The sequence below is a fragment of the Coenobita brevimanus genome, chromosome 60 (assembly GCF_032717465.1).
Source record: "Coenobita brevimanus isolate Jiangsu-jjx chromosome 60, ASM3271746v2, whole genome shotgun sequence".
Classification (NCBI taxonomy): Eukaryota; Metazoa; Arthropoda; class Malacostraca; order Decapoda; family Coenobitidae; genus Coenobita; species Coenobita brevimanus.
In genome coordinates, this window is record NC_137013.1 from 29,615,211 (window position 1) to 29,628,572 (window position 13,362).

At 44.0% G+C, this 13,362-nt stretch overlaps 1 protein-coding gene across 1 annotated transcript in view; it reads right to left on the reverse strand.

Moving 5' to 3' along the window:
- The window catches only part of trx (histone lysine N-methyltransferase trithorax), a 244,798-nt gene that overhangs the window by 40,270 nt on the left and 191,166 nt on the right, over positions 1-13,362 (reverse strand). The window contains exons 14-16 of the mRNA XM_080275135.1: positions 4,981-5,198; positions 2,339-4,869; positions 1,204-1,382 (exon numbers count right to left, since the gene is read on the reverse strand). Coding sequence (XP_080131261.1) covers positions 1,204-1,382; positions 2,339-4,869; positions 4,981-5,198 — 2,928 coding nt within the window. The remainder of the gene's footprint in view (positions 1-1,203; positions 1,383-2,338; positions 4,870-4,980; positions 5,199-13,362) is intronic.

The following is a 13,362-nucleotide window of genomic DNA, read 5'->3' on the forward strand; positions in this document are numbered from 1 at the left end:
TGTGTGTGTGGAGGTGGGGCATGCAATTTTTGGCAATATACTCTAAAACTATTGGTTGTACTGAAATTCCAAAAACACCACAAGACAGACCATGAAATTCTGCACCTAGACATATACAGATACTTTGCTTTGGCACAGTGCGGGCAAAATTTTGCGCTACAAAGTTGCGAGGCTATTTTTACTCTGGAACTAACTCATTCTCACTGCATTTCAGTACTTTTACTCATCAGTTTTGTGTTTTTATCAGCTTATCTAATAGTGTAAATATCAGTGAAGACGATGGTATACAATTTAAATCAATATAACCAAATTCTGGGGCAAATAAAATCCATGGGAATGTTTTCCTTTGTGTACAGTCAGAGGCTGCCTTCACTCCATTCCCTCTGAAAATGTCACAGAAACTTACAGAAAATTTATGGTTCCTGAGAAGGTTACACCCTGTGATTAACAGTATTTTATATTCAGACACATACTTCACCTTTAGAATCCAAATTTAAGATCAAGACATAAAGTAGAAGGCCATCTGAGAAAAGCAAACAAGTTATTTGCGAAATTCTACTTTCCTGAGGTTTTATGGAATGTCTCCCCCCATGCTGAGGTGCTGGTGTACTAAAGAAATGTGTGTTGGACAGGAGGCCACTGTCCCCTTCACATCAGGATGTCATTTTCACAATTGCCAGTAGTTTATGGCAGTATGAGGGTGACTGAAAGGTGTAAGAGTGTGATGGTGAGTGAAGGAATTGGCAGTATGGGTGAGTGGAATATGTGGCAGTGTGACAGTAAATGGAAGATATGGCAGTGACGATGAGTGGAAGGTGTTGCAGTGTGAAGGAGCATGTAGTGTGTGACAGTGTGATGGTGAATGGAATGTATGTCAGTGTGTGGATGAATGGAAGATGTGGCAGTGTGAGGAATAATGGAAGGTGTGGCAGTGTGAGGACGAATGGAAAATGTGGCAGTGTGACAGCGAATGGAAGTTGTGGCAGTGTGACGGTGAATGGAAAGTGTGACACCAGGAATTACAAGGGGGATGTGGTAGTGTAGTGAGTGGGGAACATGTGATAGTAGGAGGGTATGTGGGGAATGCCTGGCAGAGTGAGAATGTGTGGAGGATGTCAGGTAGTGTGATGGTGAGTTGGGGGAAAATTTGGTAGTGTGAGCATGACAGAAAGGTGTACTACCATGACAATATTCAACAATTACCTTGTGGTTGAGAGCTGTATTTCCTCTTGTTGAACCAGTGATCGCTCTGGCATCCTGCGATGCTTTGAAGCCAGCCAACTGAAGATGTCATATGGGGAGCGTGTCTTGAATGGTTCAGTACGGGCACACCCAGTTGGATTCTCCTCAACGCCACCTTCTTCCTGAGGCCGTCGATGGAACTAACATTCCATCACAACACAACATTCTAGATTAATGCTTGAGCTTTCAAAGTGCTATACTGTGGATAATAATATGGTTTATAAGTTTACCCTCTGAATCTAACCCAACCCACGACAGACACTGAAAGTGGGTGTTTGTACTATCTCCTGCATGTGCTTGCAAATGTTTGCACCCTGTTGGTTATTACTGATGAAATACACAAACTTTGCTTTGAATCAGCCACACTGATTTCAAGGCATAGGTCTTTACAACAGCTCAGTGGGTGAAAGTTCCACCACAATGGTAGATGTTCAATCTGTTTATTACTGAGCATTTAATCTCTCCAATCAAACTTATCATTCATACCTTAAAGAGCAGTTATTTAAAAATGAGTTCAACATGAACATATTGTAAAGGACTATTGTATTAACTTTTTCAACCACATGGGGATGATTGCAAGAAGTATTAAAAAGAAATAAGAAATAGAGAATGATGAGTAAGATGGAATATTTTGGAAAGTGGATGAAAAACATGGGTGCAAGAGAAGGAAGAAAGAGTGAAAGAATGATTAAGTGAGAAGGGGGACCCATAGAGGAAGAACAGAAAGGAGTGAAAAAATGATTAAATGAGGAGAGGTAGGCATAAAGGAAGAACAGAGAGGGATGCTAGTAGGTAAGGAAGAAATGGAAGATGACATGAGAAATCTGCTAGTTTATGTTCTAGAGTATGGGTTAACTCACTTACAGTAGCTACAGTATTAATGATGGTGTATACTGTGTACATTTTATATTATCCCTGCTTCTGCCAGACAGTTTTTTATTAAATTTGGGGCAGATATCTCATAGCAGAGCTAAAGGGTACTGCAGTATACTTGCTGGATAAATCTCTGCTAAACTGAGTAAAGTCATCTGGAGGTGGCAAGAAAGAATGTACAAGACACTAGCTAGCTGAGGAGGATTAGGTGAGATCAACATACCTGGAAGGAGTACTTGTGGCAGTCCTTGGCACCAGGAAGCTGCTCCAAGAGGTACTGAACTGCATTGTGTGTCAGCCCAAGCATATGAAGGCCAGATATGGCATTACCACCTGGTCCAGTCTGCTGTAAGTTGCTGGGCATCTTAGAGTCCACCCGCATGCTGGCCCGGGCCGCTGTCACTGCATCAAACACCTTTTGCCACACTTCGGATATGTGGTGCGACTCCACGCGAAATCCATCCTCAGATGTCAGCTCAAATACTATGTAAGGTTCGTTGCTGCAGGTCTTGGGTTTGTCAAACATGGAGGGGTCATCAGAGGTGTTGTGGACTGGGTTGATGGAGAGGTTGGGTAACTGTTCATTCACATACAGGTCATTGATGGTATCCTTGCTGGCTATGATCAAATCCTTCTCAGTGTCACGGTTTTTTGCTTTTTTCCTCTTGGGACCAACAGAGACTTTGGCTTTAATCCTCAGTTCCTTCACTTCAGGGGCAGGAAGAGGAGTTGTTGGGCCTGATATTGGAAGAACATTAAAGCCAGACCTTAGGGTGTTGTCCTTCCTTAAGACAAGCTTGTATGACTGTGTCTCAAGTCTGTCTTCCTTTTCCTCAACTTCTACCCCCGTGGCCTCATTATCAGAATCTGAATCTGAGTCAGAAGCAAGAGTTGGGACGGTTTCTTGGCTCTTCAGAAACTCCTGACTTTCAACTTGATTGAGCTTGTCTGCTTGGAGCAGCTCTTGGCGTTGCTTCTGTCTCTCCAACTGCTTCTCTCTCATGGCATCCCTATAACTATAAGTAGGTCTGGGTCTGACAGTTGCAATTTTAGGCGTTGTTTGAATGGAGGTGAGCTTGGTGGAGGATGTAGAGGTCGGGACAGAGATGGCAGAGGAGGTGGTGATGATGGCTGGAGCAACAGTGGCTACAGTCCTCACCCCTCCAACCAGTGGCCGGTCAGCAAACGGAAGGCGGGAATGAGCCTGGGAGTCCACAAGGCAGCTGTCTGAAGAGGCTGTCGTCTGAACTGCCTGCGATCGTACTACCTGGGGTGCCACAGAGGCCTGAGGGCGGAAGCGGGGGATGGGGACGGAGACAGGCCCGACAGGGGAGGATGTGGCAAGGCTGTGTGGCAGTTCAGGGGTTCCCAAACCATTAATCATGCCCTGGGAATTGTGTAGCTGCTTCATCCCACTCCCAGGCATGGACAGTTCCCGGGACACTATGGGTGACAGTGTGTGCTGCTGTTGTTGCTGCTGTTGTTGGATACACATTGCACTGCTCTGTAGATCTGGATATGGCAGGCATGGAGTTGCCATTTGTGCATTTGGCATATGAGACACTGACACCTGACTGGATTGAGAGGACATTCCAGGCTGACTGTACTGCATCAGCTGTGTTACCGGTTGCTCTGTATGGTGCAGCATTGGTGTTTGTTGCTGCTGTTGCTGCTGCTGTTGTGGTTGTTGCTGCTGCTGTTGGGTAAGATACTGAACTGGCTGCATGCCTGGTACCATTGCAGGCTGGTTAATTAGCAGTGTCTCAGGAGGTGTAAAGGAGTATGTGATGTTAGTATTGACAACCTGAGGTACCACCACTGAACTCTGCTGTGGAGTCATGACCAGCTGAGGCTGTGGCACCACCACTGGTGCAGCTGGATATGTCACCAGGCTCCCTCCTCCAGTCCCCATTTCACCGTCTCTAAAGCTGCCAACATACTGCAAGGTGTAGCCCTGGGGAACAGCTACTGAGGGTGCTGATACCATTGTTAATACCTGTGGACTAACTTGAGGAGACACCTGTGGGGCAACCTGGGTGACCTGGGGTGTCACCTGAATGGCAGGACTCAGATGGGCGACAGGGGATGTCAGCTGAGCGGAGGCTGGGTACTGGGTTGACTGCCCACCAAATTGCTGGAACTGTGGTGCTCCCTGGGTCAACAGCTGCCCTGAACTACTTGCCATTGGATGCATAGTGACCTGGATAGAGGCTGGGGTGGCAGAGGTTGGGAGTGTTATGCCTGATGCAGCTCCCTGGTAGTGCTCTGGTGTGGCCATGTGAGGAGCTGCCCGCCGATACTGGTACCCCCGGTTACCTCGCATCAACCGCACATTGGTATAGCGGCGTGGGCTGGCACTCTTTTTGATGATAGGGTTGAATTTGACAGGAGAGACTGGGGGTGGCACAAACACGTCTGTGCCAGGGGGGTTGTGACCCTGAACCACATGCACACATTCCACATCCTCCCCACTACCACCACTTTTTTTGATAGCTGTCCTAACCTGCCGGTGTACCCCTGGCTGCCGTGGGAGGGAGGCATCCAGTCGCTGCTTCTTCACTGCTGGCTCTTCCCCTTCCCCTCTCATCCCACTGGGCACTGAGATGCTTGAGGTTTCAGGTGGGCATTCCACTACTCTTTGTAACGGGTTGGCTGGCACATTCTGCTCAATGTTAGACACCAAGTTCCCAATCAGGGAAATCTCATGGCCAGCCATAGGATGTGAAGGAATGTTAGGAGAGGACACCTGAGGTGGTGGCGATGGTGACAGTGGCAGTGGCAGTGGTGGTGGTGGTGGTGGTGGTGGTGGCAGTGGTGGTGGTGGTGGTGGTGATGATGGTGGTGGTGGTGGTGGTGGACTTTCAGCAGCAGCACTGGGCATCTCTTGCACTGGTGAGTGATTCATTGTGGCCTCCTCCTCTTCCTTCTCCTCTATTTTAGTGCAGAAAGGTTCAGCCAAGAGCTGCTCCTTACTTTCATCCTCTGATGGAACCTCCTCCTCATACTCTTCCTCTTCTGATGTGCTGGAACTGTCTACCTCAAATGTGCAGGTCTCTATGTGCTTCTCATAACTCTCCTTGGTTCTGAAATTGAAAATTCCTTGTAAAAAAAATATATATATATATATATATATATCGAGCAGGTAAAATACATTACAACTAAATTATTTTCTGTTCCCTTTTCTGACAATGAGAAGACTCTTTTTGTGCTAATGAGTTCTTGTACGCATGTGTTAGGACTGTAATGTTATATGGTAGTGAGGCCTGGGCAATAAAAGAAGAGAATATTTGTATAGGCTCAAAAGTACAGAAATGATAAGGATTAGATGGATAAGTAGTGCGTTCTTGAATGAGAGACCTATGGAGGATAGGACTGTGACTGAAGGGTTAAGATGATGGAGGGAACCTGAAAGTATTAGTGTTGTGATGAGGTGTAGATTGAGATGGTTTGGGCATGATGAGAGGATGGAAGATGTCAACTGGGTGCAAAGGGTGAGAGGTATGAATGTCATGGGGATGGGGAGCACAAGGAAGACCAAAAAAGACCTGGGACAAGGATATATGGTAAAGCCTCAGGGACAATGACCTTAATTGGGAGACTGCCAGAGATCGACCAGTGTGGAGAGCTGCCAACTGTTCTCCAAGGCCGATGCATGCAAGCATGTTGAAGCCTTTATAAATGAAATAAGATAGCTAAGAACTGCCCAGTCAAAATAAACTAATCACTAAAAAAAAGGGCATCAAGCTTCCTCAACAAACTGAGTTCCATACTAATATAGGTCACTGCAGAGCCAATAGCCTTCCCTTTGCAAAAAGCTTACCTAAGCACCAAAACCAGCTGGTCTGTTTTATTCATACAGTCAATGTAAACTGTCTGGGAATATATAAATAGCATGCAATAAGATAAGGGTCCTGTAGCTGCCCAGGAAAAATTGGCAAGTTTGTATGGGCATGTGTAATGTGAGAGGCATGAATAAAGAATGTAGGAGAGTGGAAGTGGTGAAGACATTCAAAGAGTGCTGGACGTGCTGTGATGGCAATATATTAAACAGGAAGTAGCGTGAACTGAGGAGCGGGAGGATGTGACACATGAAACATCAGGAATAAAGGTACATGTACAGTCACTCCAAGAAGTGATGGCAGAGTTTCAGACTGCTTCGGTCACTCTCCACAGCCAGGCTTTCAATGAAAACTTAGTGAATATAAGGTAAAAATTCTGTAACTTCATCATGTCATACTGAACAGAAGACATAGTACAGCATATCACATTAAGAATTATGTAAAATGAATATCATGAGGAAATGACATTAAGAAAATAAATACTGTAAGATACGTTTCCCCAGTCTGAATATGTAATGTATTACTCTGAGCATGACACATGGTATACCTCCGTGTTCCTAATGTATTTAAGGACCAGGACTTCAAATACAGATGATCTAGTTTCGAAGATCAGCTGAGAAAAATTCTTGTGAATTCAGTACAGTACTACTTGATTTTCAGGTGCTATGGTAGTGATTTCAAAACAATATGGATGCCACAAAAATTTCTGTAAATTACTCATGGTAAGGATACTCTACCCAAGGTAGACCTAGACCTTTCTGTCGTTTGTTCCTTGGTTTCCCTCCTTTATAATAATTATAATTAGTTACTTGTGGTAGGTGGGGGCACCCATCACACACTCACTCAATGTAGGGATGCCTTATGGTCTCTACAATGAGTGACAAGCCAAATGGTTTCCTGTGTTCAGGAAACCATTTACTACACTGAGTGGTAACCATATAACCAATGTTTTTGGCTGGGTTAAGTGTCCCTCAAATTCCCCTATCTAAAACTGCATAATCATGGCAGACGTTTCGGAGAATCTTGGAGGGCCCAATACCTGCCAAGGGCCCCAACCAAATGGGCAGATTTGCATGGCCATGTGGAATGTGACAGGTGTGAAAGAGGAGAGCAAGAGGGTGGAAGTGGTGAATGTGTTCAAGAGTGCATGATACGCTGTGATGGCAGTGTGCGAAACAATGATGAAAGTGGAGGAGTGGGAGGGTGTGAAATGTGTAAGATCGGGCATGACTGGGTGAGGATTATGCAAAGAAGTAGTTCCTTTGTTGATGAATGAGATGTGACAGAGTGGAATTAGAGACTACAAATGTGTCAGGTCGAGATGTATGTATGTATGTATGTCAAGTTCAAGTTTGAGAAGGTGAAAGCGACAGTGACCGCAGCATATGCACCGTGTGATGACAGGAGTAAGAGTGAGAAAGACAGGTTTTGGAATGATTTGGATAATGCAGTGGGAGAAATGCTCAGAAGCTATAAATTGATTGTAACGGGTGATATGAATGGAAGAGTAGGCATTGGTTCTGAGGACGACATAATGGGTTGTAATGGAGTACCAGGAAAAACTGATAATGGGAAGCGACTGAAGGATATGCATCAGGAAAGGAGGTTGTGCATTTGTAATTTGTATTTCAAACACAAAGATGCACATAAAAATGCATGGTATAGAGGAAATGGGGATCAGGTTGAAAGGAGCCTGATTGATTATGTGCTCGTAGAGAGGTCTATGCTGGGATGGTTGCTGATATGAGGACCGTGAGAGGATGATGTGGAGGTCTGTCAGATCATATGCCTGTAGTATGCAAGATCAAGCTGAGAGGAGTAAGGTGGACCAGGAGAGAAAGGGGCAGTCAGGGAGAAAGGCTGAAAGTCAAGAAGCTGAGGATCAATGAAATAGCAGTTGAATACAGGACCAGTGCAGGGGAGGAGTTGGAATCACTGAATTGGAATGAAATGGATCTGGGCAGCCTGTGGAATGCATATAGGGATTGCTTGGTTAGGAATGCTAAAGCAGCGTGTGGTGTGGCAGGAGTAACAACAAAAAAGAGAGGTATGGCACAGTGGGATGAAGAGGTTAAGAAAGCAGTGGAGGAAAAAGGGAAAAAGTGGCTAGAGTGGTTACAGAACAGGGGTATAATTTAAATAAGAACAGAATATACTGTATGAAACATGCAAAGAGATTAGTGAAGGGGAAAAAGGAGGAGGTAAATGATGACCTTGAAGAAAAATGATTGCAAATTACTCTGAAAATACGAAGTTATTCCGGAAAGGGGTGCGGAAATGTGGAAGTGAAAGCGGAAAGAAATGTGATGGTGTGAAGGATGTACGAAGTAGATTATTAACCCACAGGGAAGAAGTAAGGAAAAGATGGAAAGAAAATTTTTAAAGCCTGATGGATGGGAATAAACAGCGCAGAGCAGCTGTAAACATGATTGGTTTTGGGGGTGTGCAGAGAAGGAATGCAGAGCCAGGAAATGTGACACTCTCACCGGTGAAGAGTGCTGTGAAGCAGCTATAAAATAGGAAAGCAGCCGGGGTTGATGAGGTATATGCAGAGATGATTAAGTGTAGTAGAGAGAGCGGAATGAAGTGCTCATTGCAGATATGTAAGAAGGCACAGACGAGTGAAACTGTGCCAGCAGAGTGGAAAAAGGCTGTACACAAATAAGGGTAAGCAATTTGAGTGCAAGAATTATTGTGGCATAAGTTTGAGTGTTGTAGGGAAGGTATAGGGAAGAATAATTATAGAGAGTGTACGGGAGATATCAGAAGTCCTAGTGAATGATGAACAGGGTGATTTTAAGAGTGGCAGAGGATGTGTAGATCAACAATTTGCGGTGTGACAGATAGTGGAGGCTTGTGAGAAGGACTATAAGGTGTTTATGGCATTTATGGTTCTGGAAAAAGCATAAAACAAAGTAGGCAGAGAAGGACTGTGGAAGGTTTTACACCCGTATGGTTTAGAAGGTAAGCTGCTAGGTGCCGTCAAGAGTTTTTATGATAGTAGTGAGACATGTGAATAGGTAAATGGGCATCTAAGAGAATGGTTCACGATAAATGTGGAAGTGCAACATGATTGTGTGATGTTCCGATGCTTGTTCAGTATACGGTATATATGGATGGAGTGATGAGAGATGTATAAACACGAGTAATGGAGAAAGGGATGGTGTTGGTAATGAATGGTGATGGATGGAATATCTCAAATTTGTTTTATGCTGATGATTCAATGCTACTTGCAAAAACCAGACAAGAACTTGGCTGACTAGTGCAGAGTTTTGCTGATGTCTGTGAGCCTTGTGCCCAGAAAGGAAATGCAGAAAAGAGTAAAGTGATGGTAATCGAGAAAGAAGGTAACTCCCAGTGTGATGTTACAGTGAATGGAGTGAGACTGGAATTGGTGAAGGTTCATATACCTGGGTACAGTGATAGAAACGAGAGGAGAATGTGCAAAAGAAGTGGAAAGTAGAGTGACATGAGGAAGGAAAGTAACTCGTGTTATGAAGACCTTGATAAGAAACAAAGGCTTGAGTGTTGCACTTGCACAAGGCTTACATGCAGGAGTGTTAGTGCCAACTTTAACATAAGAATGTGAGACTACAGTGTGGCACGAAAATGAAAAGTCAAGGGTGAGAGCAATGGAGATAGGACTGCTAAGGAATGTACATGGAGCATAGAGAGTGGATAGGATACGAAATACTGTAATGTTTCATTTTTTTCATTCATTGCCAGACGGGGTGGCCAAGGGCTTAGAGTTAATTGTTTTACAGGGAGGGGCACTAATCCTCCACCAACCCCACTTAACACGTAGATATGCCAACAGCATCTGGTGTTCCCAGGCGGTCACCCATCCAAGTACTAACCAGACCCAACGTTGCTTAACTTCGCTGATCGGACGGGATTCATGAAAAATGCAGAGTGAGGAAGTCTGTGGAAACCAGAATCGAAGACAGTGTCCTAAGGTGGTATGGTCATATGAAGAGAATGGATAACAATAGAATGGTGAAAAAAGTATATCTGAGCAAATTTGATGGAGGGAGGAGGCAAGGCAGGCCAAGGCAATGGTGGAGGGATATGGTGAATAAGCGTGTGAGGAACAGAGGTGTGGAAGTCGGTGAGGCTAGGGACTGACAAGAGATCGGGCTGGATGGATGAATATTGTGAGAAGAAATGCATGGTCAGGGATTTGGCACCACTTTTTAATGCAACAGCGTTCGGACTGACTCTATCTCATATGTTTATGTGAAGCTACAGAATGTGGTGAAAGTTTTTGGCTTATCAGATACAGCCAGGATTCCAGGGGCTTGAATGATGAGTGAATGGAAGCGTGGCCCATTGGCTTGGGCAAACTTGGGCTCTCTGGACGTTGCTTCTCCTCACCCTGCCCTAGGGTGGGAAAGGAGGTCCGGATGATGATGATGAAGTTACTTTACTTCCTACTGGTGAGAACTGGAGGTAGGTGATGGCAATTATCATCCACTCGATGTTGTTCTGCCTACTTCTTTCTTCATCTATATCATTCTCTTTTTGTGTCATATCTCCTCTTTTCTTATTTTCCCATTTTACCTGTCACTTTTTATTACTCTTTCATTTTCAGGTGCTTTACATTGAGTGATAAGCCTAAAGGAGCCCTGTATATTACGAATCCATTTACAATGTTGAGTGGTAACCATATAACCAACCTATACGTGTTCCCTACATGGCAACAAGTGGGCTGGCGGTGGGTTAGTGCCCCACCCCATAAAACAACTAACTCAAAGACTAACGGCCACCCCTCACAGGATTGTGGTGTCTGGCTATAGACCAGCGGTTCTCAAACTTTTCAGTGTGTGACCCGATTTGGAACATTTCAAGACTTCGCGACCCACAAGGTAAAAAAAAATCAAACAGAGAGAGAGAGAGAGAGAGAGAGAGAGAGAGAGAAAGAAAGAGAGAGAGAGTAACCGGTACATAGCCTATTGTAATTATTATCAATATGCTATTAGTGTAATAAGCATAATTATAATTTCAATTAAGTAAATGAAATAAATTGAAAGCATTAGGTTTATTCTATGTCCCTGCGACCCATCAAAATTCCTCTCGCAACCCATAGTTTGTGAATTACTGCTATAGACAGATAGAAATTTTCCTTCCGGCTGTAAGGAGGTATGGCAGATTTTACCTTTTCTCTAACATTAAGCAATAAAGAGGACCAAAACATAAGCTTAAAAGTTCTTGCAATACAAAAGCACATACGCTAAACCCTCGCTTCACCATACCCTTCCAGATCAGATATCAGATTTAATGGACACTTTGAGGGCCCATGGACAAACTGTCAAACATACTGATACCATCTGCTAAATGGGAATAAAACACAAGGACCTACTTGACAACTCTGGATCCATCAGATCTTGCATTTAACGTATACAGTACTTCCATTTCATGGAACATACAATGTAGGCCTACAAGATCCACATGTGCAGGGTGACTAAAAACACAGATACCAACACTGGCAGCAGGTTTTCCCACCCACTTGTGCTAGGTTGGGAAGGACAAGGGTGTGAAATTATAGGTCAACTTAACCCCTTCCCGCACGGATAAGTCAAAAAGTTTTCTGTGCCGTGACACGCTGGCTTTTCTCCCCCCCCCCTCCCCAGCCGCCACATACTCCAAAAATGTGTATTCTCGGCTTGTTATTCACCACCCAAACATATTTATTTTGTCACAAAACCCACATATTCCTATTCATCGATGTTTGTTCTATATGATAAGAAAAAAAAACAAAAAACAAAAAAACACTATACATACATTAGGGCCCTCGGAATAAACATTTGGGATCATAGATTTCACTTCCCAACATCATAAGTCGAATGTTTACTAATCAATCTCTACATGTTATATCATCATTCGAAAGAGAATTTTATTAGCTTTCGAATGCCGGAGGTCCCAGTTTGATAGGAGATATGGTGTTCGAGTAATAAGTGAAAAAGTAAAACCCATTTCCGACAGACAACAGATTTTTTTTCGAGGAGCTCTAACGAAAAACTTTTTTTGCCACTTGTGTTTTTATTTTATCATCCTATGTAGAATTTCATTTGCTTTCCTTTGAGCCCAAAACGGTGATCCTAGCACTCATAGTTTTCGAGAAAAATGCAAAAAACTACGGTGCACCCACGCTGTATCATGACTGTATGGCAGTTTCCTGCCTTCCTCTAAGCTATTGCATGCATTTCACCAATTCTTTGTTCACTAGATATGCATACAATATTCACATGATTCACTGTCACTATTTTTTTTATCTGAACACTCACATTTGGTGCAGGGTAGAGGCAGTGTAGTTGATTAGAAACAGTAGCACAATCTTTGTTGGGCCAACTGCTGATAATCACCAGGAATGCTTCACAAACACCAAATTTCCTATTGCAAACACCAAATCTAATCACAACAGTGCCCAAACATTATACACAAGCACTACTGGTATAGTGAAATACGTTGCATGGCCGGGCCGGGGGTCTATCTATCTATCTATAGCCCTAATCCCGCAAAGGGTGGCCGCAGACAAAACGCCTCCAAGTCGTTCTGTCACCCACCATTTGACTACCCTCCCCCCAACTCACCCCCCCCCTCCCTCATATACCTCTCAACTCCATCCCTCCACCTCATCCTCGGTCTACCCCTCCCTCCACCTCACCTACATACACCCTCTTAGTCAGTCTTTCATTCTCCATTCTCTCCACATGTCTGGGGGTAAGAGAGGAAATTTAAAGAGACAGAACCACACAGTACCTTCCCCACTCACAGCTCATTTGGTACTGAATAACCTGTCTGCTCTCTTGCTGCTATCGGGCCCCACAATTGCCAACTCATTACTTTTGATGAGGAGCAGGGATGCTATGATGCTGATCAGCCGAAAACTTTTTCTCTGACGAAAGTTATTATGCTTTGATGATGACAATAGCGTCAATGTGTATGGGCGCAGCCACACCCTGATGACAACAAATGCGTCATCGTGTGCGGAGGGGTTAATGTATAATGGGTATAGTTTTCATTTTTAACCCTTATACTCCACCTGGCATGATACATGGCCTCCCTGGTAGACTCCGTGTGGCCACAATCATGGCTGCCTTCAAATCTCCCGCTCATGTGAGAATGGGAAGTTTGTTTTGGTTGAGGCTAGATGTCACACATTGTGGCTTATGACTGGCCCACTGTTTCCCACTCTCTCTCTAGCTATCCAATCACATTCAAGCTTTTATTATAGAGTCAAAGAGAGAGTAGTAGGTCTGCCATCTTGCTTGTGAGTGAGTGGAAATCTGGTACATGCTATATATTATCCTTTTTAGCAGATTTATAAGTTAAATAGCTGATATATATATATATATATATATATATATATATATACGTCCAACGGTAAATGAGTATTTCTGGCATAAGA